The sequence below is a fragment of the Peromyscus maniculatus genome, chromosome 3, assembly GCF_049852395.1.
Source record: "Peromyscus maniculatus bairdii isolate BWxNUB_F1_BW_parent chromosome 3, HU_Pman_BW_mat_3.1, whole genome shotgun sequence".
Taxonomy (NCBI): Eukaryota; Metazoa; Chordata; class Mammalia; order Rodentia; family Cricetidae; genus Peromyscus; species Peromyscus maniculatus.
The window spans coordinates 38,625,091-38,652,883 of record NC_134854.1 but is presented as its reverse complement, the minus strand read 5'-3'; the positions used below and the strand labels follow the sequence as shown (position 1 = coordinate 38,652,883).

General features: G+C 41.3%; 1 protein-coding gene across 2 annotated transcripts in view; it reads right to left on the bottom strand.

Moving 5' to 3' along the window:
* The window catches only part of Fam185a (family with sequence similarity 185 member A), a 47,830-nt gene that overhangs the window by 1,874 nt on the left and 18,163 nt on the right, over positions 1 to 27,793 (bottom strand). Inside the window, exons 5-7 of one of the 2 annotated variants that reach the window (XM_006991064.4) lie at positions 25,373 to 25,414; positions 20,828 to 20,923; positions 16,850 to 16,984 (exon numbers count right to left, since the gene is read on the bottom strand). In XM_006991064.4, coding sequence (XP_006991126.3) covers positions 16,850 to 16,984; positions 20,828 to 20,923; positions 25,373 to 25,414 — 273 coding nt within the window. The remainder of the gene's footprint in view (positions 1 to 16,849; positions 16,985 to 20,827; positions 20,924 to 25,372; positions 25,415 to 27,793) is intronic. The other variant, XM_076565978.1, reaches the window with a different exon arrangement.

Sequence of the window (27,793 nt, the reverse complement as noted above, 5' to 3'; positions counted from 1 at the left end):
TTCCTTACACTCTGATCTTTCACTCATTCCCTGTTCCCCGGAGGTCTATGTGGTGAAGGCTTCATCACCAGTGCACTATGGAAAGGTAGAACTTTCTGAGGTGGGCCCAGGGGTAGGTCTTGTGGTCACTGAAGTGTGCCCTTAGGGGGACAGTGAGGCCCCAGCCCTCTTCATCCTCTTCTCTCTTTGCAGCCCTGAGGTGAGCAGCTGGGTGGTACCACTTGCTGTGCCTGGCTGTGATGCCTCAGCATAAGCCCACAGGTAAAGGGGTCTGCTGGCCAGAGACTGGAGCACCCCAACCGTGAGCCAGTTGTCCTCACTGTAAGCTGATTAGCTCTGATATTTGTGAGGGGAATAGAGAGCTGACTAGTATCCTTTCCCTGCCTGTTATCCCTCCTCACCTCACAACCTAGCAATCACTGATTGTCTCCTTTGTCACTGTGGATTATTTGTGCTTCCTGAATCTACATAAATGGAACTGTACTGTTAAAAATCTCGTTTTCAATGAATTGAGGCTGTATCATTTTTCACATTGGACCAGGCAGCTTCCCTGAAAGCATCAATACTTGTTGAGTGTTCAAGGGTGGCATCTATAGAACTTCTGGGACAGCTCCTCCTGGTCCCCATTGTCCCTGGTGCTTCAGCTTAGTCTTCATTCTGGGATTCTGCTGGGCCCTGTCTATTTCCTCTCCTGTCCTGAAGCCTGGGAACTGGGTGGCAGCCACAGGCTGACACTTTCTTTCTCATCTCATTGGTGTTCTAGCTGTACATTACCTCCGCTATTGAAACACCCAGTGAAGTCTCTCCTGAGATCCACTGCAGTGTGGACTTAAGAAAGTCACTAGGGAACCAAAGGGAGTTGTGAACACTTTCCTCACTTCACCATCAACATTTTCTTTTTTCTACAGTGGTTTCCCTGTTAGTACCATAAGATACTCTCAGCTGAGGAAATGTTCCTTTTGATAGATGATCTTTATGCCATACTGCAAATTCTCTATATTCTTGCTTCCCTTCCCTTCCCCCTGAGCCACAGTTCTGAGTCTGTCCTCGAACTCCTTGCACCTGTTGCAGATTGCGGAGGAGTATTCAGCCACTTCCTGTGCAGTTTCATGTGTGCTTTTCTTGCTATGCTTTCCATGTAACCAAGGCTCCACTCCTTCCCTTTGCTGTCCTGGAGTAAGTGCCTCTCACTGCATGGAGTGAACCCGTGTTGGAGTTGTCCCTCCAACTCTTCAGTGAGGCTCGGCTTCAGCTCCACACTGCTCTTTTCTGTGCTTGTGCCGCAGTTGGTAGGTATGTTGAGTGACCTTGCACTGATGTTTTTTCTACAATACAGAATTTCTTTTTCTTGTTATTCAAATAAACATGGAGAAAAGACTGGAAATCCTTAACTTTTTTGTTGTTGAACATCGTTTAGCACTGATAATAAAACATCAACAAAAGGAAGACTTTCTTGGGCCTTATCCTTAATATACATCTCTCATCACTGCTTCAGTAAGTGTCTGTCTTATGGAGTGAGAAGCTGATCTACTCATCTCCTTCTGCAGCAAGAGAAGCTAAGAGCCAGGCTGCTGGGAACACACACAGATGAGTGACTTCGGTTTAGCCTTCATGCTCAAGTCCAGACAGTTTACGGACTTCCTGTAGGCTGCAATCATCCTGTCTTGTCAATAAGGACATCACTAAAGCTCCTAGTCCTCTGGCCTGGGTCTGTGCAGAGGCCATTCTAGCTTGTACGGCTTACAGGACCTTCAGATGAATGTCGTGCAGCACACTGGAACCTGGGTCCAAAGCCTCATCCTTATATGTCTCTGCCTAAAAATGGAGACGATTTTCCTGTGGCTAAGAAGTGGAAGAATTCCCATGCCTTTCAATAAGTGGGAAGAACAGTTTTCTACATCATGTTTAGCCTTGCCACTTAGTCTCTAGCCTCCTACTCAGAGCTTCCCAAATATGTCATTTCCAAGTCCTTTCTTGTTAACTCAGAACATACTGATTTAACATGCACAAGCTAACAGACTAAGACAGGCTCCAGGAAGTTGTTTACATTTGCACCAGGGTAGCATTCCTACCTCAGACAGCAGACTAAGTGTAGTGCACTGGGGCAGAGGACGCTGCTGTCATACAGAAGTGCCACTAACCACACACTGGCAGATGCACCACACGAAGTATGTTCGGGAAATTCAGAAATGTAAATGACAACTCAGTTCCCTCACAAAATTTACTAGCTGGCTAGGAAATAAATCTTGCACCTATGAAGCAATGTGCAATCATTATTCTAAACTTTTATCATTTTTAACATACACATTTCAACACAAAACCTAACAACACATACATTCTACTCTAAAGTAACTTTAATTCTGTTAGAAGTATTTTAATCTTCTCTCAATCAAAGCACAACCAAAGATATTTTAACAAGAAGTCATTACAAAAGAAAATATTTTTTGAGCTAGTCCAAATGGTACCCCATCTATTAAATTATCCATCAGTTACTTGGAGTAACAAAGACACATAGAAAGAAATATCCCCACAGCGACTCTTCCTCAGGCCTCTTCCTCTGCAACATCCAATTCTGCATCCTATTGCACTTTTCATCTCAGACACTGTAGCTTTTGTTTCTAAAGATGTAATTTTGGTCTTTTTTTTATACTTGGCAGGTCTTAACCTTTTGAAGATGAGGAAAATGGCTATGGTTTTGTTGTCCTTTCCTGCTAATTCTAACATATGTCATATCTGCAGTGGCTTATTTTCTTCTTACAGGTCATGGTTTCCCTCTTGTCTCTGCCTCCCTAGTGCTGGGGTATAGTATAGACACCACAATCACTCTTTCTCTTCTCTTTGAATGTCTGATAATCCCAAGCAGATACCAGCAGGAACACTACAGCTGTTGAGTGCCAAATGCCTTACTTCTGTAACTGCAGTGTTGTAAGGCTACACTTAGATGAAGTACCTGTGTTTACCATGTGAGCCAGTTCTAAGCTATAGCCAGCCTAAGACCTATCTGCTCCCACTACTAAGTCTTCCATTTACTGAAGGCTTCTGAGAAGACTTTTCTTTCTAGTCTGGCGGGTGAAACAGGCCAGTGTGGTAGCCACCACACGTGGTGTGATGGGCTTCCTGCACTCTCCCCTCCTGCTTTCCACTCTGGTAGCCCTTGTCCAGTGGCTGCTTGCCATGGATAGCCTCTTCCTCTCAGCCTGTTTCCCTTCCTTTGGAGCCCAGTAGCCACCACTGTAACACAGACCTAGGTAGGCTACCTCGGGGCTTTCCCCTTCTCCTACACTCAAGCTGCCCACATCATATCTACCAATAACTAGAAACACATTTTACCTGGAACCTCCAGTGGCCACACCTATCAAGATCCCAGAAGAAATTTCATACCAGGCAACACACAGATACCACACTCTCCTAAGAACCAGAGAGGGCAACAGAAGCCAAGGAACAAAATACTCACCCAACCAAGACAAGGCCAGATTTCAGCACCTAGAATCATCCCAAATCCAGATGCCTAGATGCCAGCGTAAAAACAGAATAACAAACAGGACAATATATCTCCACTAGAACTCACCAACCCTACCACAGCAGACCCTGGGTACTGCAACACAGCTGAAACACAAGAAAAAGACCTTAAAGTAGCCTTTGTGAATATGATAAAGTCCTCAAAGAGGAAATGAATAAGTCCCTTAAAGAAATCTATGAGAACACAAACAGAGGAAGGAAATGAATAAAACCACTGAAGACCTGAAAGTGGAAACAGAACCAATAAAGAAAACCCAAATTGAGGGAAATATGACAATGAAAAATTTGGAAACTTAAACAGGAACCTCGGAGGCAAGCCTCACCAACAGCAAGAGATAGAATCTCAGGCATTGAAGACGCAAAAAGAAGAAATAGATACCTTGGCTAAAGAAAACGCTAAATCTAAAAAATTCCTGGCACAAAACATCGAAGGAGTCTGAGACACCATGAAGAGAGTAAATCTAAAAATAACAAGAATAGAAGAAGGAGAAGAAACTGCTGTGGGATGTGTTTCTGTATGCTGTGAATATGTGTTGCTATGACTGGTTAATAAAGAAGCTGCTCTGGCCTATGTTGAATAAGGTTATAGCCAGACAGGAAATCCAAGAGAGAGCCAGGGAGAAGAAAGGCAGAGGCGAAGGAGATGCCAGCCTGCCGCCAAAGGAACAACAAGATGCCACAGCCATGTGGCAACATATAGATTAATAGGAATGGGTTAATTTAAGATGAAAGAGCTAGCTAGCCAGAAGCTTGAGCCATAGGCCATACAGTTTGTAAATAATATAAGTCTCGGTGTGTTTACTTGGGACCAAGCAGCTTCAGGACAGGGTGGGAGAGATTCATTCAGACAGGGGTCAGACAAGACCAGAGAAACATCTGGCTACATTTGGCGTACCAACTTGGGGCTCTTGAATTTCCATAAGGCCTAAAAGAGCTTTAAAAGGGCTTCTACACATAATAACAGCCAAAACCAGCTTCCTACTTGTGTCTCTCATGTGGGCCATAGTACAGAGACACCACAGCATTCGGGCTTGAACACAGCATGGCAGATTCCAACTCAGTATACAGAGGTGTCTCCAAGCTTTGCAGCATGCTGCATGGTAGATTTAGCTTTTACTTATACAGACAAAAAAGGTTTGTAGGCCAGCTGTACACTACCTGGTAGCAGCATGGACCCTAGAGTTGGCAGGGTAAGCATGACTCTCCTGGGTACCTCCACCATGTTGGGAAGCTGAAAGGGCAGGAGTCAGCAGCCAAGGCTGCTGTGGTAGTACTAGCCATGCAGTTTAGCAGTTTAAAATCTCTCCTGGTCAGAGAAGAATTATAGATTCACAAAGAGACAGATTCAGATGGAATAAAACTCTAAATGGTTTACCTTGTATATAAAAAGGTACACAAACTTGAGAGAGAGAAGAGAAAGGATATAGATAGTCTTAAAAATAAAATAATATATAAAGAATATAGTAGGCCATGTAAAGATGGAAATAATTACATAAAGAGTCTGGATTATGTTGTCTTTGGGATTTTTAACTGGAGAGAGACATTTGATTGTAAAGGCTCCTGAGTTAAACCAATATATATATATATATATTTTAAAGGTATCTTGACTTCAAAATTTGGGTCTAAGGATATGTTGCTTTGGAAAGGAGGCTGTGCTTTTGTTTCCACAGGAAGCAAGAAGCTGTGGATTTGTTCCAGATAAAGATGGGTCAGATTTGATCAAGTGAGACCTCCTGAATCTTGACAGATGATATCTATCAGCAAAGGTTATAGATGGTCTTCCCAGGACTTGACCATTATCTTAAATTTTCTCAGGATCCCCATAAGATTAACAACATCCCCAATCAGCAGGAAGTAGCCTAGAGGACTATGCCCACATTCCCCCCACCCAAAAAAAATAGACTATGGACATTTGTCTTTGTTTAGGGAGTTAGTTAGAAATTGTTATTGGCCATAGTCAATCTCTTTCTAAAAGAAGAAAGGAGGATATGATGTAGAAACATAGGACATAGATATGATACGATAAAAGGGTAGATTATTGAATCTACTTTTAAAGAGCAACAACTTCTTTAAAATATTACATTGCTATGGATTTTAGTTAAGTGACACAAATTTAAAGTTAATTTTGTTATACTGTATATATATTTCTATTCTTGTTTAAGGTATTGTGTTTATGCAACTCATTTAAAATTGAAATGTATAATTAAGAAATACAGATTAATAATTAGTCCTCTAGAATAATCAAACTTATAGTCATATTTGTTAAGCTTTCTAGGTATAAATTGATATATTTCAATTAAGTAGGTAATCTTCAAACACTTCAAAGACCTACAGAATATGGCATTTAAAAATGTTTTAAGAACTTAGACTTTTCTGGACATTGAGACATGCCTGCTCCTGGCAGAACCAATCTACTTCAGAAAAGATGATGGGCATTAAAGAAACTCCATATGGAGTTTGCTTTCTTTATGGCAAAAGTTAGCCATTTGGGCAAGAAACTGCTCTTGCCTGGACTGCCTGATAGTATGTTGTATAAACTGGACATGCAGGACCCATAGGAAAATGACCACTGAACTTTGCAAGGCGAGACTGTCCTTCAGGTTCCTGCTTTGCAGAGGAGACTGCCAGACATTCTGCAGGACACAGGGAGAAGCGACTGATGAACTTTGCCAATAGGTGAGACAATCCTTCAAATTTCTTGCTTCACTAAAAAGTCTTTTAGAGACTCTAGGCCTGTAGGCTGAAGATGGATGCCCCCAAAAAGGTTCAAGACCAGATGGTTTTAGCACAGAATTCTACCAAACTTTCAAAGAAGAATTGACACTAATACTCCTCAAATTATTCTACAAAACTGAAACAGAAAGACTATTACTCAATTCATTTTATGAGGCTACAGTCATCCTGATATTCAAACCACAAAGACACAAAAGAAAGAGAATTTCAAACCAATTTCCCTTATGAACATAGATGAAAAAAAAACTCAAAAAATATTTGCAAACTGAATCCAAGAACACATCAAAAAAGATCATCCACCATGATCAAGTAGACTTCATCCCAGAGATGGTTCAACATACATAATGTAATCTATCATATAAGCAAAGTGAAAGACAAAAACCATGGGATCATCTCATTAGATGCAGAAAAGGCCTTTGACAAAATCGAATACCCCTTCATGAAAAGTCCTGGAGACAACAGGGGTACACAATAAAGGCAAAACCAACAGCAAGCTTAGAGCCAGCATCAACTTAAATGGTGAAGAAACTCAAAGTAATTCCAGAAAAATCAGGAAAAAGACAGGGATGTCCACTCCCTTCATATCTATTCAATATAGTATGTGAAGTCTTAGCTAGGTGGAACAATAAGACAACTGAAAGAAATCAAGGGAATACAAATCAAAAAGGAGTAAGTCAAAGTATCTTTATTTGCAGATGATAAGATAGTATACATAAATGACCCTAAAAATTGCACCAGGCAACTCCTACCCCTGATAAACACTTTCTGCAAAGTAGCTGGATACAAATTAACTCACAAAACTCAGTAACCCTCCTATATACAAATGACAAATGGATTGAGAAAAAAAAAATCAGGGAAACACACCTTTCACAATAACCTCAAATAATATAAAAATCTTGAGTAATCTAACCAAGCAAATGAAAGGCTTATATGATATAAATGATGGTGAAGAAAGAAATTGAAGAAGATATCAGAAGACAGAAAGTTCTCCCATGCTCCTGGATCCAAAGGATTAATATAGTAAAAACTGCCATCCTGCCAAAGCAATTTACAGATTCAGTACAATTAACACAATTCTTCACAGATCTTGAAAGGACATTTTTCAGCTTTATATGGAAACACACACAAAAAAACCCCAGGATAGCTACAATCCTGAATAATAAAAGAACTTCTGGAGGTATCACTATCTGTGATTTCAAGTTGTATTACAGAGATATAATAATAAAAACAGTATGGTATTGGCACAAAAACAGACATGCTGATCAATGGAATCAAATTGAATACCCAGACATAAATCCACACACCTACAAATATCTGATTTTTGATAAAGAAGTCGGGAAAAAAGACAGAATCTTCAATAAATGGAGCTAGTCAAGCTGGATGGTTGAATGTACAAGAATACAAATAGATCCATACTTAGCAACCGGCACAAAAGACTCCACATGGATCAAAGACCTCAACATAAAACCAGATACCCTGAACCTGATGGAAGAGAAAGTGAGAACTAGCCTTGAACACATTGGCACAGGAGACAACTTCCTGAACAGAGCACCAACAGCACAGGCACTAAGATCAACAATTAATAAATGGGACCTCATGAAACTGAAAAGCTTCTGCATGGCAAAGGACACTGTCATTCAGACAATGTGGCAGCCTACAGAATGGGAAAAGATTTTTACCAACTACACATCTGATAGAGGGCTAATATCCAGAATATATAAAGAACTAATAAAACTAGATATCAGAGTGGGAGACAAAGATCTACATGCTGTTCTGGGGCTCTCCGCCCCAGGTCCTGAGGAAAAAACAGGATCGCCAGGAGCCTTGGGCTCTATTATTGTAGTTGAAAGTTTTCCTTTGTCCCAACTGGTCTGCAGCTGCTCAGACCCAAGTAAACACACAGAGGTTTATATTAACTAAAACTGCTTGGCCATTAGCTCAGGCTAACTACTGACTAGCTCTTACATTTAAACTCAGCCCATTTCTGTTAATCTATGTTGCCACATGTTCCATGGCTTTACCTGTGTGCCATTACATGCTGCTCCCTGGACGGCGGGCTGGTGTCTCTTGACCCAGCCTTCCACTCCCAGAATTCTCCTTGTCTATCCAGACTATACTTCCTGCCTGACTACCGGCCGATCAGCATTTTATTTATCAACCAATCAGAGCAACACATTCACAGCATACAGAACATCCCACAGCATATTATGGTGAGCAAATATATGGTGGGGTATGAAGAGAGAGAGAGACAGAGTGATTCATGTCCTGTGGAGAGAGGCAGATCCAAAGGTGAAGGCGGTGAGGAGTGGGCTGAGGTGGGTGGCCTTCTTGCCACCAGGGCCAGTGTTGTTAGGGGCTGGGCTGCTGCCAAGCCCAGCCTCTGCCATGGCCATGGTCTATGCTGATGTCTGTAGTCTGTGGCTCCTGTCACCACTAAATACCAAGAGGATAGGGCTGCACAGTCAGACCCACACCTTACTGGCTGTAGCATTAAGGAGAACTGTGGCCCTGCCCTCACTGGTGGCAGCACTCAAGAGAGAGCAGGTCCTGCACCTTGCAGCATGACAGAGCCGACCCTGTTTGTGGGGGCACAGGTGAGCTGGCCCTCAAGGTGAGAGAGTGGGAGGGCTGGTCCTGCCCCCCTTGTCCATCATGGGATGACATGGGTAAGGAAGCTGCAGCACTAGGAAGAACAGGCCCCGCACCTCACCTGGGCAGCACAGCAGTGCTAATCCTGCCAGCAGGGTGTGGGTGAGCCTGCCCTGAGGTAGTTAGAGTGGGAGAGCTGGCCCTGCACCCCTCTTCTGCTATGTGGTGGCAAGAGCAAGGAAAAGATGCCCTCCACATCTTACCCCTTGCCATTTGTGGTGGATTACAGAGCTGACCCTACACCTCACTTCAGCAACATTACAGAGCTGACCCCATGACAGGGGCAAGGGTGAGCCAGCCCTGTGGGTGTGAGCATGAGAGATCTGGCCCTGAACCTCATCTGCAATATGGGCACATGGGCAAGTGAGAGAACAGTGCCCACCCCCATGTGCCCCTCAAGGCCTATGGCAGGTGGGAGAACTGTTCCTGAGGTCACAAGAGGGAGAGAGCTGACCCTGCCTCTCATCAGCTACAGCACTGGGCAGAGTGTTCCCTATACCTCACCTGGGCAACACAGTAAAACTGGCCCTGGTGGTTTAGGTGTGAGCAAACTGGCCCTGAGGACCTGAGAGCAAGAGAACCGGCCCCACCCCTTGCTGTTTACTACATAGGGTGAGCAAGCCCGGGTGGTGTGGGAGAGCTCACCCTGGTATTGAGGATGAGGGACAGCTGGCAGGCTGACCAACCCAGCAACTACCCAGACCCAGAACCAGGGCTATAAATTGGCTCATCCCATCATCCATCCCATCTATGATCTGCTGGAGTACACGAAGGGGCCAGTCCTGCAGATCCAAAGCTGCAGGGTCTCCATGACAAAGGTCAACAACAGGATATCCAAGAGGAGCCCCAGTAAGTGCCCAGTATTGACAGTGTAGCAAAAACTAGAGTCCTCGAACAAGACCAATGACTCATTGCAATGAACACTAACAAGTAATGATATATGGACTAAAGGGTAAATTGTGTGACTCACTATGTCACACTGCAGCTTCCACAATGGGATTTTTTTTTCTTTTTTCTTTCAAATTTTATTTTGTTGTATCCTGGTGGGAGATTGCAAGGGTAGAGGATGGATGGGAAGGGACAGGGAGATGAGTGGGATCAAGATGCATGATGTAAAAACCACAAAGGATCAATAAAAAGTTAAATTAGAAAAAAATTTTTAAAAAGCTAAATATCAAGAAAACAACCCAATTTAAAATAGAATTCTCAAAAATAGGAAAGTCAAATGGTTGAGAAACATTTAGAGAAATGTTCAACATCCTTAGCCATCAAGGAAATGCAAATCAAAACTATTGAGATTTCATCTTACAGTTGTCAGAATGGCTAAGATCAATAACACAAGTGACAGCTAATGCTTATGAGAATGTAGAGTAAGAGGAACACTTATTCACTGCTGGTGGGAGTGCAAACCTATACAGCCACTATGGAAATAAATGTAGTGGTTCCTCGGGAAGATGGGAATTATCTACCTCAAGACTTTGGGCATATACCCAAAGGACATTTCATCCTACCACAGAGACACTTGCTCAACCATGTTCATTGCTGCTCTATTCATAATAGAAATTGGAAACAATCTAGATATCCCTCAACAGAAGAATGGATAAAGTAAATGTGGTACACTTACACAATGGAGTTATTACTCAGCTGTTAAAAAAAAGAAATTCACAGGTAAATGGATGGAACTAGGGGGGAAAATCTTCCTGAATGAATTAGCCCAAACCCAGAAAGATAAATTTGGTATGTATACATTTATATGTAGATATCTGCTGTTAAGTCAGCAATAACCAAGCTATGATCCATAGATCCATAGAGATTAGGTATGGAGTAAGAGACAAGGTGAAACAGATAGATCTCATTAGGAAGGGTAGGTAAAACAGTTAAGGATAGATGAGGGAGGGGCTGGAACAGGAGGATCAAGTGGGAAGTGGGAGGGGAAAGGGAGATGAAGGAGTAGATACAGGGAGAAACAGCTAAAATTAAGGACTACAGGAGGAGGAGTATAGAAACTATAGTAGAAGCTTCCTAAAATATGCACTTATTTGAAGGCAATTTAAATTAAATCCAAATATAAATGGCCAAATAATCACCAAAATGAAATTGCAAAATCTGTCTGGGAGGACAGATACCCAACTAGGCATCTCTTGTCACCAAATGAACCCAGACTGGGTTACATCTAATTGAGGTGTTGGCTCAAGGGGTCCCATAGGAACCCTCAAACAACCCAGGCTGTTGCCAAGACTATAGGCTGCTTTCCACAAACTGATGGCAAGGCCCCACTGCTGAAGACAACACCTACAGAACTCATTGAACATGGAGAAGTCAAGCTGCTGCCTACATAGAACCTTCACCCCTGATCTGGAGTCTTTGGCACAGAAAGGTACTATGCATGCTACCAAAGGAGAAATGTAAACACCAACCTGGCCACAAACCTTTGATCTACAATGTTGTCCTGCCTGCAAAATATGCTAGGACAATGGTAGCACAAACCTTATGGGAGTAACCAACTAATTTCTGATTTGACTTAAGGCCCACTCCATGAGATGGAACACATATCTAATAGTGCTTAAGTAACCAGGAACTTGAGACCAGACAGCCCAGGGAACCTAGGGTAAAACCAGATACTATGTTTTGTTTGTTTTTTTAAAGAGCAATAAAATGACTCGTAATGACATTCTGCTATACTCCTAGAAGCTTCGTCCTGCAACAGAAGGGAACAAATACAGAGACCCACAGACATTACAGAGAGTAAGAGATTTTGGAACACTCATCCCGAAATGTGATGTCCATCAAATCCCTCCCTTCAGGACTTAGGGAACCCTGTGAAAGAGGAGGCAGAAAGAGTGTAAGTGCCGAAGGGATGGAGGACACCAAGAAAACAAGGCCCTCTAAATCAATATGATCAAAGCTCGTATGAACTCAGAGACTGAGGCAGCATGCACAGGGTCTACAAGGGTTGGCTCGAGGTCCTCTGCGTCTCTTAAAGCTTCAAGTTTAGTGTTTTTATGGAATTCCTAAATGTGCGAATGAGTGGGTCTCTTGATTCTTTTGGCTTTTCTTGGGCTCTTTTCATTCTGTTTGTTTTATCCAATTCTGATATAGTTTTTATCTTTTCATATTATATTTTATTATTATCCCTTAGAAGTCTCTTTGTTTTCTGAGAGACAGGGAGTGGATCTGGATGGGAGGAGAGCTGGGAAGAAACTGGGTGGAGTAGAGAGAAGTGAAACTGTAATGAGAATATATTCTGTGAAGGAAAAAAGTAAAACAAACAAAAAACACACATAACATGACAGGACAAGACAGTGTATCTCCCTAAATCCATCACTCATATAGAGGTTTTTCTCCAGTGAAAATTAGCTAGAAGAACACAACTTAAAAAGAACAATCATAAACTTGAAAGAACTCAAGTTTAAAGAAGACTCCCTCCCCACAAAAAAACTTTAATGGACTTAAAGAGAATAGCAATAAATGCCAGAGTGATGCCTAAGAAAACACAAACATACTGAATGAAATAAGGAAGGAAATGTAAGATTTGAAAACTGACCCAGAAAAGAAATACCAAAGAAAATGCACGCCAAAATGGAACTGGAAAACTCGGGGAAAAGCCTTACAATTAGAATGGACCAAGTGAGAACAAAGACTATCAAGACCTGAAGACAAAGTAGAGGAATTAGACCATACAAGCAAGCATATGAAAAAAATTAAAATACACAAAAGGAACATGCAGGGACTAGGGAACATCAGAAGAGACCATGTCTTTGAATTATAGGCATAGATGAAAGCAAAGACTCCTCAGGAATGTCACTGACCACCTCTTCAATAAGATCATAGAAGAAAAATTTCCCAAATTAAGGGAAGACAGACCCACACAGACCAAGCAGCACACAGCACACCAAACAGACAAGACCAGAAAAGAAACTCCTCACAGCACAGCATAGTGAAAACACCCAGTACTGGAAGCTGCCAAAGAAAGAACACAAGTCCTACACAAAGGGAAACCTACCAGAGGCTGGCTTCTCAATGGAAACTTTAGAAGAACGTACTCCAAGTTCTAAAAGACCATGGCTGCCAACTCAGCTCAGAGTCGGCCAGAGTCCACAGCAGCTCCCTCTCCCAGTGGCAGCCTGATGACTCATCAAAGCCATAATCAGCACTCTTCTCCTTTGTTTCTACCACTCAGTGACCACTTCTTAAGTGCCTGATGTCAGTGTCTTGAAAACCAATGAAAAACGTATTTTACTATTCCTCGGTCATTGTTTTAGGTAAGAGGGATAATCCCTGTAACTGCATCCTGCCTGGGAGATTTGTCTTTTCAAAAATGTTATATAAATACTATCAGCCTTTACAGACAAAGCTTACAATGAACAGAAGCAAAACCTGATCCTTTTGGTAGACATCAACAAAGGCACTGTCCCATTACCCTGGTACTTCCAAAATCTCACACTTTGCTAAGGAAATAAAACAAGACTACAAGTGATATGAAAACAGTTCCTACATTAACTTTCCATCAGCATATTTAAGTAAATGCTTTAAAAACCATACAAGCTGGAGAGGTGGCTCAGCAATTAAGAGAACTGGCTGCTCTTCCAGAAGAACCAGGTTCAATTCCCAGCACCCATATGGCAGCTCATACCTGCCTATAATCCTAGTACCCCTCATATAGACATAACATACAGGCAAAACACCAGCAAATATTAAAAAAAAAAAAAGCCTTACATACATAAACCTGATAATATTGTTTTCAGTTACTGAATTTCCCCCATATAATCTAAATATACATATGTCACTAACAAATTACTTCTGTGTATTCTAAAAGCTGTAGTTATTTCTAAAAGTCATGTCAAAAGACTGTACTTTTGGAGCAATAGAATCTATCCTTAGATTTTACAAAATATAACCTAAGGACTTAACATCACATTTCAACTTCTTTCTAACCTCTGGCCTGATTCTCTAATGTGTGGAGGCTAGAGGACAACCTCTGAATTGTTCCTTGGGTCCTATCCACCTCGTATTTTCAAACGGGTTTTCTCAAATGGCCTGGAACTCACTGAGTCGGCTGGACTGGCTGGCCAGAGAGCACAGGAACCGGCCTGTCACTACCTCCCCAGGGCTACAATTATAAGCAGATTGCTACCTACCATGTTTTTGGTTTGATTTAAATATGTGGGTGTGGAATCTAAAATCAAACTTAAGTACTCATGATTACAAGGCAAGCCTTTTATTGGCTGAGCCTCTTCTCTAGCCCCAGTTTTCCCTTCTAGATGGTAATACTCCGAGGGCTCTAAGTGGGTGGCTTTTCTGTTTTATCCTGTAGTCTGACTGAGGTATAATTGAGCAGTAGTGCTGGCTTCCCTATGAGACAAGCAGGACAAACGTCAGTTTTTAATCCAGAATACACTTTTCCTTTAACATTCTTTATTGTACCACAGGCATCTCAGGGCTTGGAGGGTATATATACCACAATCAAGTTTCATGTCTAAATTGATGAAACTGAATTCTAACACTCAATAGAGAAATCAACTTATTTAAAAGACATTACCAAAGCCATTTACAACTCATTCAACATGCCATATATGGACAGCTCACAAAGCAGAATCAAAATTCTCATGAAGATCAGAGTATGCACTCCTAAGAATGCTCACCATACCACCGAGTCGGCAGCACTTCAGCCTGAGCGCCTGGGCTTCCTTTTGACCTCAGAAAGGCATGTGATACTTAGAAATCACTATGGCAGTTATACAACCTAGAGTAATTTTTCAGTGACAGCTAGAGTGAGGGAAACCATACAATAGGAACTCCAAATTACAGGTGACACATAAAAACCCTGAGCAAAGTCTGAGCCTGAGGGGCTAATCTGACTGGAAAGGCTTCTTACAGAAATTATCCAGAAGTAAGGCTGCAAATACATTCCAGAACTCTTAGAAATAAGGGTAGTCTTTCTGTTTCTCTGCCTCATAGGACATGCAGAAGGCCCAGATGAGCTGTGTTCAGCTGTTTATAACATAAGCTACATGTAAAGCTACTTATTATTTCCAAAATTAGGTTTCCAACTAGACATCTGTGTGGAAAAGAATAATGTGATTTGATGTCTTGAGTCAGGCTCTTTATTTTCTGCACGTCATAAACAAAGCCTCTGGCCTTGGGAACGTATCAGTTTAAGAATCAAAGCATGAGTATAAGTATAGTCTGAGAGGTTTTGTTCACTCAGCTCTGAGAGAGACTGCTCCTGCTTCACTGGAGGCCCTCTGTCCTGTCACTCTAACGCACTTGGCAGAGGCAGCGCCAGATTAACCAGGGGCCAGCCTTGTAGGATTCCCCTGCAGCACGGCAGGACGACCCTGCTGGCCCTGACTGTGGCAGTGAGCAAAGAACCTCTTCTGGTCAGGAAGCAGAGCTAGAGTTCAGGAGCTACACACACATGAAAAAGACAAAGGGACGAATAAACTTTCAAAATCAATTGATATTCTATGTCCTCATAGCATTCACTGGCCTCTTCCTTCCACCAAATTGTGAAAGACCTATTGTAACACGAGGCAGCTACTGTGGAGGCCAGGCCACCACCGAATCCACTGTAACCTCTGACGCTTTCACCCACCATTGTTCTCTCTAACCTTTCCCCACAAGGAACTGATCATTCTCGTCTACAAACCTGATTATGTGAATCCCATGGTAAAGCTTTTCAATACCCTCAATATAAAATCCAAATCAGCTGACTTCACTCAAATTTTCAGCCACCTTTTAATCTACTTTCCCCTCTGTCCTCTTATATTCTAGCCATATTTGACTCTGTTTTCTCCGACTCATGCCATCTGCTTTAGATGCAGTACCCGCATAGTACACAGCACTCACACCACACAGCTCTCTAACATACACCTGGCTGGCACTGGTGTCTTTCCTACTACAAGTTCCTCAGGAGGCAGGTCAGCTGTGTATGGCTTCTGCATTCCTAGCTTCTAGCAGTGTCTGACTCCAGAAATGTTTGTTGAGTGACTGTCCAAAGAGCTAGGCTAGAGAAAGATAACTGTATCTATATAAAGTTTGAGGTAGCACTAGATGACTCTTGGCTCTTTATGAACTCAAGAAGTTAGGCTACACAAGGTGGCAGTATTTGGTGGGCTAAAGCAGGATATAAATTCTGGCCAGCCTGGACTACTCAGGGAGACCTTACCTAAAAGACACAAACTACCCCAAGTCTCAAGTTGATTCTTAGCACAATTAACATACTCTAACATTAATCACATTTTTATCTTGTAATTATGATTCTGCCTACTAGGCACTGAGTCAGACCTGGTAATGTTTTTATTAGTCGATATCCTTTTTTTCTTTTTTAAGCAGATTGCACTCTTAGTTCTCATGACCTAGAAAAAGAACTTTTAAAACTGAAATTTGACTTTATGAAGAACATTCTCTCATATTCTTTCTTTAGCCATTATCTCATGGGTAAGTCTGTAGCATATGTACACATGCAGTTTATTTCAAGGTCCTCCCTGATGACATTGTGTTACAATTTAAAGGGAAATGTCAGCATTAATTTCAGTAGCCATTAAAATTAATACTTAAAGATAGTATAGCCATTAGTGCAGCTAGATGTAATGAAAAATGTACAAGAATTATTTAAGTTGTGGATACCAAAAGAGCAAATTTACAGTGTGCATAGCAAACAAGATTCCTGTCTAATCATGCAGTTACTTTAAGGCTTGTGTAATAATACATGCTAATTTTCAAGTTCAAGAATTAGACTTTTCCCCCAGGAAAAGGACTTAAGTGCATTTTATATAAGGACCCTAAATGATTGAGGAGGTCTTTTAACACAGTGTTTGCAGTATGTTATTGACAGTCACCGGGAGAACAATGTCAAACATCGCAGAGCGAGAACAGACAAGGACGAAACTGCAGTTAACACTGCCACTTACCAGGACCACCCATCCACGACCACAAGTCTCCTTACCTGTGACCGTCACACCGCCACCTTTCTGATCTTTGGCCACTTCCTCAACATGAGCTTCTTCGTCCACAATCACCTCTCTCCCTGACAACTGTAAATAAGCTCGTAGAGAAGATGGGGCCTTGACAGTAATAGAGCCTGTGGTAAATTTAGAGTAAAACAATACAAATAAATCAAATTATAAATTTAATTGAAAATATTGCTCCTGCTCTCCTGTTTCCCCTCCTCGGCATATTGATTTAAACAACAGTGGATTTTCTTTCTCCCAGGCAGTCAAAGTATCCTCTGAAAACATCACCATAACTCCGTCAAGAGTTTGGGCACCAGAACATTATGAACTACTGGCTCTTCTTTTGCTAACATCCCTACCCACTCATCCATACCAAAAAGGAGTAGTAATTTACCACACACGTGGTACAAATAGGATATGCTGTCAGTGAGCATTTGCCAAGAGCCAGCCAATCACCACCATCTCAACTTCAGGAAGTACCATTATCACTCCAACTTTAGAGTGGAGGGTTTGTTCAGGTTCCCACTACAGCTACTGTCAGAATGTGGGTTTAGTGCAATGTGAGGCCTGTGCTTCCAGTCACTGGTGTTTCACACACCGCGACCTCCTTGTCCAGCAGGACCATGTCCTCACTGGGCACTATGCCTATCAACCACAAGGTCCTGTATGCTCAGTTGTGCCTGGAGTGTAAGGAGAAAAAACAAGGTTTGGATTCCAGTGACTAATGTTCCTTTAGAGTCAGATGTTTAAGTACTGATGGCCAAACACACTCAGCTTCATTTTAGTGTAGTCTGCTCGCTGTCCTAAAGGAAGATTTTAAGATTCTAAAGGAATAAGTCAGAAAAAGTACTCCATCAGTTGTGAAATCCCTGTCAAAACAATCTCAGTGCAAGTTCACCAGCACACTCCTATTTCACCAGCTTCCTTCTGTTCTCATCAAATCTAGAGCCTTCTGCCACACAGTATCAGCTCACCTCTGGGACAAAGACAGGATGGCAGACACTCTGCGACTTCCTTCTAGAACCCACTTACATCAGGCTCACAGTTTCCCTCCAGTCTGCTGAACGGATACCAGCTTTGCACTTATGGCAGCAGGAAGTTTGGGTTAAGATGGATTTCCTGGGGCTGAAGAGATGGCTCAGTGGGTAAGACTCCTTTCTGAACAGCATGAGGACTTGAGTTCAAATCCCAGAACTCATTTATTAAGCTGGGCATGCCCATGTGTGCTGTAACCCACTGTTGGGGGAAAGGGTGGGAGGCAGGACTGCTGAGAAATCTCACTGGCTGCTAGCTTAGCTTTAGGTTCAGTGAAAGACCATGTCTCAAAGGGTGGAGAGCAACAGGGCAAACAACCAACATCCTCCTCTGGCCTCCATTCACACACGTGTGCACACACACCACACACACAAGATTTACGAACTCTCACTCATACAAAGAAGAGAGCCAGGTAGATAAACCTCTGTATCATCACCAGCCGACACTATCCTCTCAAAAAATTCAGAAGTGAATTAATTCTAATAATGCCACAAACTGAAAGCATACTATGTGAGGGTTATTCATCTTCTTTAGGACATGTTCAGTGGAAATCTCAGCACTTACAGGCAAAGCTGACTCCCAAGCTCAAACACAGACTTTCTGAAAGGATAAATAAGGTCATCCATCATGTTCACTCTCACAAGGACAATAAATAAGCATTCTAACATGTGTCCTCAGACCCCATGGCAAATGGTGCAGACCTCAGACACTCAAGTAGCTGGCCCTGAAGTCACAGCAAGACAGTAGACAGCAAAGCTGGAACAGATCGCCAAGGTCCTTAACCAACACTGAGCAAATGAACCCTGAAGATGAGATAGGGGTTGCTGTTTCTAGTTATCTCCAAGCTGCCAGGAACATGGTTACAGCAGGAAAACACAAAATTACGATCCTAATCAAGTGTTGCAATATCTCATTTCAATATTTCATATGGAAATGCCCTTTCAATATGTTGTTGGAACAATGCTATAATTAATACTAAAAAAATATTTTGAGTGAAGAGTGATAAACTTCAAAGTTTAAAAAAAGCAGTTTGTTTTGATTTTTTATCTACTGCACAATGCAAGAAAAATCTTTCACAGAAGAGCTGTTTATTCAAAACTTTTTTTTTTTTTATTCTGCTACTAGTTACATTCACGGTTAACAGTTTCCCTCTTGGGTCTTCATAAGAGAGTAAAATTATATGGCTAAGACTTTAACTGAGAATGCCCTGTATATGGGGCCCTAAGTTTGAGTACCTGGTCCCCAGCTGGTGGAACTGTGGGAAGGATAAGGAGGTGTGCCTTGTTGAGGAGGTGTGTCACTGCAGGCAGGCTGTGAGGCTTCAGAAGCCCACACCTTTCCCAGGTAGCCCCTCTCTGCTCGTGATCAAGATGTGAAGCCCCAGCTGCTGCAGGGCCAGGTCTCCCACCTGCTGTCATGCTCCCCACCGTGATGATCATGGACTCTAGCCCTGTCCAACTGTGAGCCCCAAATAAATGGCTGCTTTAATCAGTTGCCTTCATCATAGTATTTTACCACAGCAACAGAAAAGTAACTGAGACAAAGTTAGCAATTTTTTGAGGACAAGATTGTATGGGCTGGTTTTGTATGTCAACTTGACACCAGTTAGAGTTACTAGAGAGAGGAGCTTCAGTTGAGAAAATGGATCCATAGGATCCAGCATTTTCTCATTTAGTGATCAGTGGAGAAGGGCCCAGCCCATGGTGGGTGAGGCCATCCCTGGCTGGTGGTCCTGGGTTCTATAAGAAGGTGGGCTGAGCAAGCCATGGGAAGCAAGCCAATAAAGCAGCTCCTCTCCATGGCCTCTGCATCAGCTCCTGTCTCCAGGATCCTGCCCTATGTGAGTTCCTGTTCTGACTTCCTTCAGTAATGAACAGCAATGTGGAAGTGTAAGCCTAATAAACCCTTTCCTCCCCAACTTGGTTTTTGGTCATGGTGTTTGGTTGCAGCAGTAGAAACCCTGATTAAGACAAAGATCATATCCCATTTGAAAGACAACGAGCCAGACTCCTGAGAAATTCTGCCTGTGTCAGCAGCGGTTTCAGTTCTACCCTGTGCTCAGCAGCTCTCCACTGATGCTGGTAAAGAACCCTGATTGGACAGAGGCCTGTTACGTGACATAGAAATGAACAATAGCAGGAACTAATTTCTGAGAGGAAATATCATCCTTGTAATACACAGTCCCATCCTAGCCAATATGCAAAAGGTTCTCTATTGTTGTTTTTAATCTTTCTAAGTCTTTTATACAGAAGTATAGTTCCTAATGTTCAGTACTTCAGTCCACATTGCTAAGCTATGCTGTCACTTGTTACCATGCACATGTGTATGCCTACAGAGAGAATTAGTTTTTAGAGTAATAAAAAGTATATTTAAGATGACTATTTAGATGCATACAACTCTATTCAGCTTTCCAGTGAATAACAAGTGTACATTCTTAAATAAAATATGTGAACTCAAACTAAGTTACCTGATGGGGAATTATATAGACAAGTACATCAGAAGTCTGCTTTGCGGACCTTTATGGGAACACTTGAGGACCACACTTGAAGACTACTGTTCTACAGTGACAGCAGGAGGGTCTCCACAGGCTGGCAAGAAAGCCTTAATTTAGAGATTCTTTCCCCTACAAAGAATATTCTATTTCCTACATGACAAAACTGAAAAATCCACAAAGAACATTAGAAATTCTACACTATCAGTCAAAATATAACACCACAATTCTTTGTCCTACAAAAAGAAAGTTTGTCTTCATGGCTAGCTGTTCTAAACATAAAGATTTCTGATTGGCTTAGAGAGCTCAATAACCAGTGTTTACATTAGGATCTAATAGAAGAAAATTTCTTGAAGCCACTGCAGATAATCCGACCACCTGTTCCCCAAACAGTCCGTCGTCATTCTCTCCTCCCAGGACACATCACGTGGTGACAGTGGCTCACCTTCCTGTGATGTCAGTGCCACTTCCCCCAGTTGGCTGACATAAACATCTATGGCACCCTGATGGCTTGAGGCTTTTAGACATCCAGAGGACGAATCTGGGAGATAGAAAATTGTACCCATGATTATTCTTAATGGAATAAATGGAATTATAAACTTGAAATAAAAGGCCCTGCTTTGACATATGGGTAAGAATCTATAAATCTTGTGAAGTTCTGTATTTTCCTCAGAACTATATCATTATTTTTATCAAAATATAAACAAGTATTTGCATGCTGGGTACCCACAGAAGCCAGAAGAGGGTATTGGGTCCCCTGAATTGGAGTTACAGACAGTTGTAAGCCACCACATGGGTGCTAGGAATCAAACCCAGGTCCTGGAAGAGCAGCCAATGCTCTTAACCACTGAGCCATCTCTCCTGACCCAGAGCTCATCTCTTAAAACCTGATTGTAGGAAGGATGACATGTAACAACTGGCAGCCAATGCCAAGACCAGAAAGCATCACTTAAGTATTTCGTTTATTCTCAAATTGGCAAATTTAATAAAACTTCCAGCATTAGCCAAAAAGACATTTATCCTGTGTTCAGTCTCTATAAACAGGAGCAAAGTTAGTGAGAAATCAAGACATTTCACATTCTTTTATTTCCGCAAACCTGCTGCAGTAAGAGTAACAAGTTGTCTGCATGAGGTTTTACTGCAGCAAGGGTGTGGAGCCATCACAGGAAGAGGGAAGGAAGGCTGTTTTCTGTTTTCATCTAATATTTCTTTACAAGTTCCTGATTTGAATCAGTATCTTCAAGTCAGGATATGGAAGTCATAACTAAGTTAGTCCTTACACGGACTCAAACTTCCAGATGTTGTCAATGACTCCTGTTTTCAGTAAAACAACAGTTTTAGGTCAAGGGGAAACAAAGTCAGAGACAAGGAAACTGGACAATGACTTGAAGTATCAGTGCGAAGGGTCGTCTTCCCTACCGCCATCGCCACCAAAACTTTAAGGTAATATTCAGCCTGACTGTACTGAGAAGGCCAGAGCACATTCTTTTCAGGAGCCTCTCTTAAAAGCATATTTTATCAAGAGTATTTACTACTTTAATTGAGAAGCAAACTAGGAATTGTGGTGAAAATTATGTGAGAAATAATATTTTATAAAATATGGAGAGAAAATATATTATCAACAAAGGCAAAATTTTTTCCTTAAAATTTTAAATAACTTCAATCAGACTTTGAAGTGAATTATTCAAGATCTGGCACAAAGATTATTTAGAATAATTTGTCTCCAATCAATACCAAAATGTCCTTTATCAGACTCCAATTATTAGTTTTCAAGTGTCAAAGTAAATACCAATGTAAGTAAATGAAGACATTAGGTAAATGATAAGAGACAGAGACTGGCTACATCATTGCTAGGTGAGTACCAAGAGAAACTTCACTAAAAACCTCTTATTAACCCTAAAAGAAGCCATGTAAAAATGTATTATGGTAACAACAAACATGTAGGCTACCTAACGTGTACATGTATCATCCCGGCTGGAACAAAGTGTTTGAAAACTAGTTTGACTTTCTTTCTCTGGGGAAGAGGGACTCTACAAGAATATTAGGTGATCTACAAACAATGCTTTCATTCCCTTCACCATAGGGAAATAATCAGAAGTTACAAAGTTTGAACGTTATCAGTCTTGAGCTTTGTTAATGTCTCATTTCTAAAGCTGTCAAAAGACTCAAGATGAGTTTTATAAAGAGAAAGAAGACATGTGATATTTAAAACCTATGTAGCAAACATGAAATCTCAAACCTAAGTTTGCTTATGTAAGACCTGCACAATAACAACACCAGCTGATGTTCCAATGTGGGTGGGCAAATCTCACAGGGTCCCACCCCTACATGTAGGCAATAAATTGCTGCTGACAGGGCAGTAAATCTTCTGCAGGAATGAGTCCATAGTAAGCTGTCTGATCCCAGTCAAACCTAAACACACACACACATAACCCCAAGTGCACTCAGCAGGCTGTATTTATACATACATATACATGTGTGTGGTGGTGTGTAAAATAAAGAGGAGGAAGTTGTGAATTTGAGGGGGGCACTGGAGGAGTTGTTAGGGTAAGAGAATGGGGTAGGAATGATGTAAATACAAGTACTCATGTATGAAACTCAAAAAAACCTGACAGTTTGCATTTTAAAAAGTTATGCAGCAAAACAAACTTTCTATAATACAAATTACTGAAATGAAAATTAAGCACCAAAAGTAAAATGAAGGCTTTATGCACAAGAATTCCATACTTTAAAGGTTATGTGAAGAAGTTCTATAGCTCTTGGAGATGTCTTAAGGGAGTAGGCAAGAGAACAGAAAATATAGAGCAGACAGGCAGATACGTAGACTCTCACATAAAATTATCTGTTGTTAGATTTCTGGACCAAGATCCGGTTGTCTGACAGAGACCATAGAGTTGTCTTATTTTTAATTACTCAAAAGAGAAATACTGATGTCAACTAGCAGTTTAACACCATACTCAAGCAAAGACACATGTATTTGTAACATGTTTTGTTGACAGGAGGAAACAACTAAGCTTGAAAAACTAACATTTTAAATGTGTTGTTTTCTTTTAGATAAATGGAAAACTTCCTCAAAATTGGATAAGCATGTTCAAAGCAAGTTTTTAATATTTTTAAATTTCAACTTTTAAGTTATAAAGGAGGAGTAAGTTGTTTTCTGACTGATTCATATGCTCTTAAAGCTATATAAAGTACAAGAGCAGGCAGGTTTTATACACAGGACATAAGAGTTTGAAAAGGTAGAATTTTAAGGCAACTTCAAGTTTTCTATGAGGTCCTGTGGTGAAATATTGTGTACCCTAATAAACTTGCCTGGGGATCAGAGGACAGAGCCAGCCACTGGATTAGACATAGAGTCCAGACTCTGGTGGCACATACACTTAGTCCTATCACTTGGGAAGCAGGGATCCATCTAGATCTCTGTGAGTTCAAGGCCATGCTGGAAAACAGAGCCAGGCAGTGGTGGCACATGCCTTTAATCCCAGTACTGGGAAGCACACACACCTTTAATCCCAGAAGTGACATGGCTGGGCGGAGAAAGGTATATAGGCCTGAGGAAACAGGAACTGAGCAGCAGTTCAGCTGAGACCCTTTCAGGTGAGGACTCAAGAGGCTTTCAGTCTGAGGAAACAGGATCAGCTGAGGAGTTGGTGAGGTGAGGTTGGCTGTGGCTTGCTCTGCTTCTCTGATCGTTCAGCTTAACCCTGATACCTGGCTCCGGGTTTTTTATTAAAAGACCAGCTAAGATTTGAACAACAAGGTCCCCTCTAGATACTCCATAAGTAAGAAAGGGGTAAACAGGTCTCTACGAGATGTGGGAGGCAAACCCCGTTCAATTTTTAAAAAATGAAACACAGTTTGGTAACGCCTTGAAGAGGTAACAGGGAGGAGACAAAGCAGAGGTGGACAAGCAATCTGCCACCACTGGCATCCCACCACCAGCACGCTGGCCCTGCTTTCTCCTGCTCACTCATTTTAACTGTGGGATGGTCTTGTCTTGAACTTGAACATATGCTATCCACCATCTGAACCTTCTTGTGATGTAAGCGACACACACAAGGTTCTAAGAACTAGTTCCACCTCATCTCTCATCACTCCCACTATATCCTCAAGAATAGTAAACCGTTTCCCTTTCTAAGGCTTGTTCTTGCCATTCCTCTGTGTGGGAGCTCTGTACGCATGATTTTATAAGCCTTTTAGTTGTTATTATGGTAACCTCAATTAAAATGTCCCTCTTCTTCCCTGATGGCCTAACTTCAATCACTCTCTTTTCCATAAGCGATCTCTATGCTATCATCCTATTTCCTCATTGCACTTATGGTGATCTGAAACCACCTTTTTTTTTTTGGTTTTTCGAGACAGGGTTTCTCTGTGTAGCTTTGCGCCCTTCCTGGAACTCGCTTTGGAGACCAGGCTGGCCTCGAACTCACAGAGATCCGCCTGCCTCTGCCTCCCGAGTGCTGGGATTAAAGGTGTGCGCCACCACCGCCCGGCCTGAAACCACCTTTTGTTATTTACACGTCTGTTCTTTTTCTTCCTGGTACTCAGAGGGGACAGCTCCTAGACAAAATGAGTAGCCTTGTTGACTAATATATTCTCTTTAATAGTAAAAGAATTCCTGACGTATAGCAGACACTCATAAACACAAATGGAAAAGGTATTGGCGTACTAACAGTTGACTTCAAATAATAACAGTGTTGGAAACAATTCTCACACACACACACACACACACACACACACACACACACACACACACACACAGTAATCCTTTCTTTCAAAGAGTTAATGTAGCTATTTAAAGAACTTGAGAAAATTTATATGATTTTCTTTCGTAATACTAGATCCAGGGCATTTTCTCTGAGCAGACACATTCATACTGGCCTGTCTACACATGACCTAAGTGAGGTTTGAGAGACAAACTATAGATTTTAATAAAGCATCACAACTATAGATGTTGTAAGCCATTACCAACCAGCATCTTGACACATACCCACTGTAATGTTACCCATCTTGCTTTGTAATATGATATTTCCTGCAAAAGAGAAAAAATCAGAGTTTGAAATTACTAGGGATGATGTGGAAGGAACTGTTAGTAAGAATCCTAATGCACAGGCTACATATCCACAATGTCATTTAGTACTACCACTACTGTTGCGGTCATTTCTGTCACTATCAGAGATCCAGTCACAGGTTTCTCTGCAGTTCTGAAACAAATGTCTGTGGGCCTATAACCTCCACCTCTCCCCACACCGAAGGTTTATAGAATAGTTACAAAACAACCATACTTATACACGGAGGAAAGGAAATGACACCCTGACAAACGTACTCCCAAGCATTTTCAACCTAAAACATCAGCATCAGGTCATTAATTAGACCACACAAAACCAAGTTTTAGCCAAGGAACACAAATGTTTCATGGAAATGTCTTTTTTTTTTCCAGGCCAGTTGCCACATCTGTTGGATTAAAGTAGTTTCTGAGCCAAGTGTTAAAGTGGTTTAGGATAACAATAATGAATACACACATGTATAACTAACAAAGAAAAAAGCTTAAAAGCTTTCCACCATGCAATGAGAATCTATTTCCAGAATTACAATAGGGTGTTGCATCTGTTCTTCTCAGCCCCCTTAGTTTAAAAACAGGACTGTTATTTACATGTGTGTCTGTGGGTACAAGTACTCCTAGAGTCAGAAATTCAGAGCTTCTCGCCCCAAAATGTATACAATAACATCATCTCTTCTAATATCATCTAAAACTACAGAAAACAAGGAATAACTTGAATTCAAAATTAGTCAATTCAATTTTAATTCAAAATTATTTCATATATTTTGTAAATAATAGTATGCCAACTTCTGGAAAAAGTAAAAAGAAAGACACGATTCATTTGCCCAATACTCAGACATGCGTGATGGCAAAAATAGTTGTAAAGGTCTAACATTCCACCACACTTCATGTGAGTCCAAGAACAAGGGGTACATTATGTAGGGATAAGAACATGGTTTAAATGGAGAAGCCCATAAAATTATTTTTATGTCTTAGGATATTACAAGGCTTTGGATATCTTGTTAAACGTGTTAGGTAAATATTACTTCATTGGTTTGCTCTATATACTCTCTTCCAATTTTCAAACCCAGTAAATATAGTCTCACCATCGCATGCGAACAGTAGCCAAAAGCATACAGCTCTAACATGGCTCCCACTATTCCTTCCTCCCAGCATTCATGCCCTTTGTATGGTCTTCCATCATGTGCAGGCCAGACCTCAGTAGCTTGCTTTAACAAAGAGAGGAGGAGAAAAGTGCTGGGCTGTCATTTCCATGATTAGGTTATAAAAAGACTACAATTCTATATTTCTAGTCTCCTGCGATTCTCATGGAAGTCAGCTGTAACACTGTCAATTGCCCTTTCAAGAGGCCTCTGTGGTGATACTGTGTTCCCCAAAATATTGTGTAACTTAATAAACTTATCTGGGGTCAGAGAACAGAACAGCCACTAGATATAGAGGCCAGAAAATGGTGGCATACATGCTTTTAATCCTATCACTTGGGAGGCAGAGATCCATCCAGATCTCTGTAAGTTTAAAGCCACACTGGAAACAGTCAGGCATAGTGACTCATGCCTTTAATCCCAGGAAGTGAACCTTTAATCCCAGGAAGTGATGGCAGAAAGCAGAAAGGTATGTATATAAGGCATGAAAACCAGGAACTAGAGCTGGTTAAGCTTTTAGGCTTTTGAGCAGCAGTTCAGCTGAGATCCATTTGGATGAGGACTCAGAGGCTTCCAGTCTGAGGAAACAGGATCAGCTGAGAAGTTGGCAAGGTGAGGTTAGCTGTGGCCTGTTCTGTTTCTCTAATCCTCCAGCATTCACTCCAATAACTGGCCTCAGGTTTGATTTTATTAATAAGACTTGTTAAGATTCATGCTACAGGCCTCTGGCTAACAGGATGAGCTGGACTGACAACAGTCATGAGTAGGCATGGAGCCATATTTACCCTTGCTGAACACTGACAAGAGCTCACAGCCCAGGATGACATCATGATTATAATCCTATAAGAGATCTTAAATTAGAAACTCAGCGAGGCTACTCTAGAACTAAGAGTTTTATAGCCACATAGCTACTGAGTCCAGTCACCCATACACAAGAAAATTGAGCGCTATACACTTAAAATAGTCTTAAATTACTGTAGCAAAATATTATTTTTAAATGAAAATACAATCCTTTCAAAATTGGTTGTGATATGGAAGCCTTGAGGAAATGATTATTACAGCTATAAAACAAAAGCTTAAGATCACATAGAATGAAAACTACTTCTCATTATAGTCACATGTATCTAATAACTTCCCTCTTGAATATTAGAGTTCTACTATACAGTAGAAAACATAATGAAACAAAAAACTGTGAACTAAAGAATGG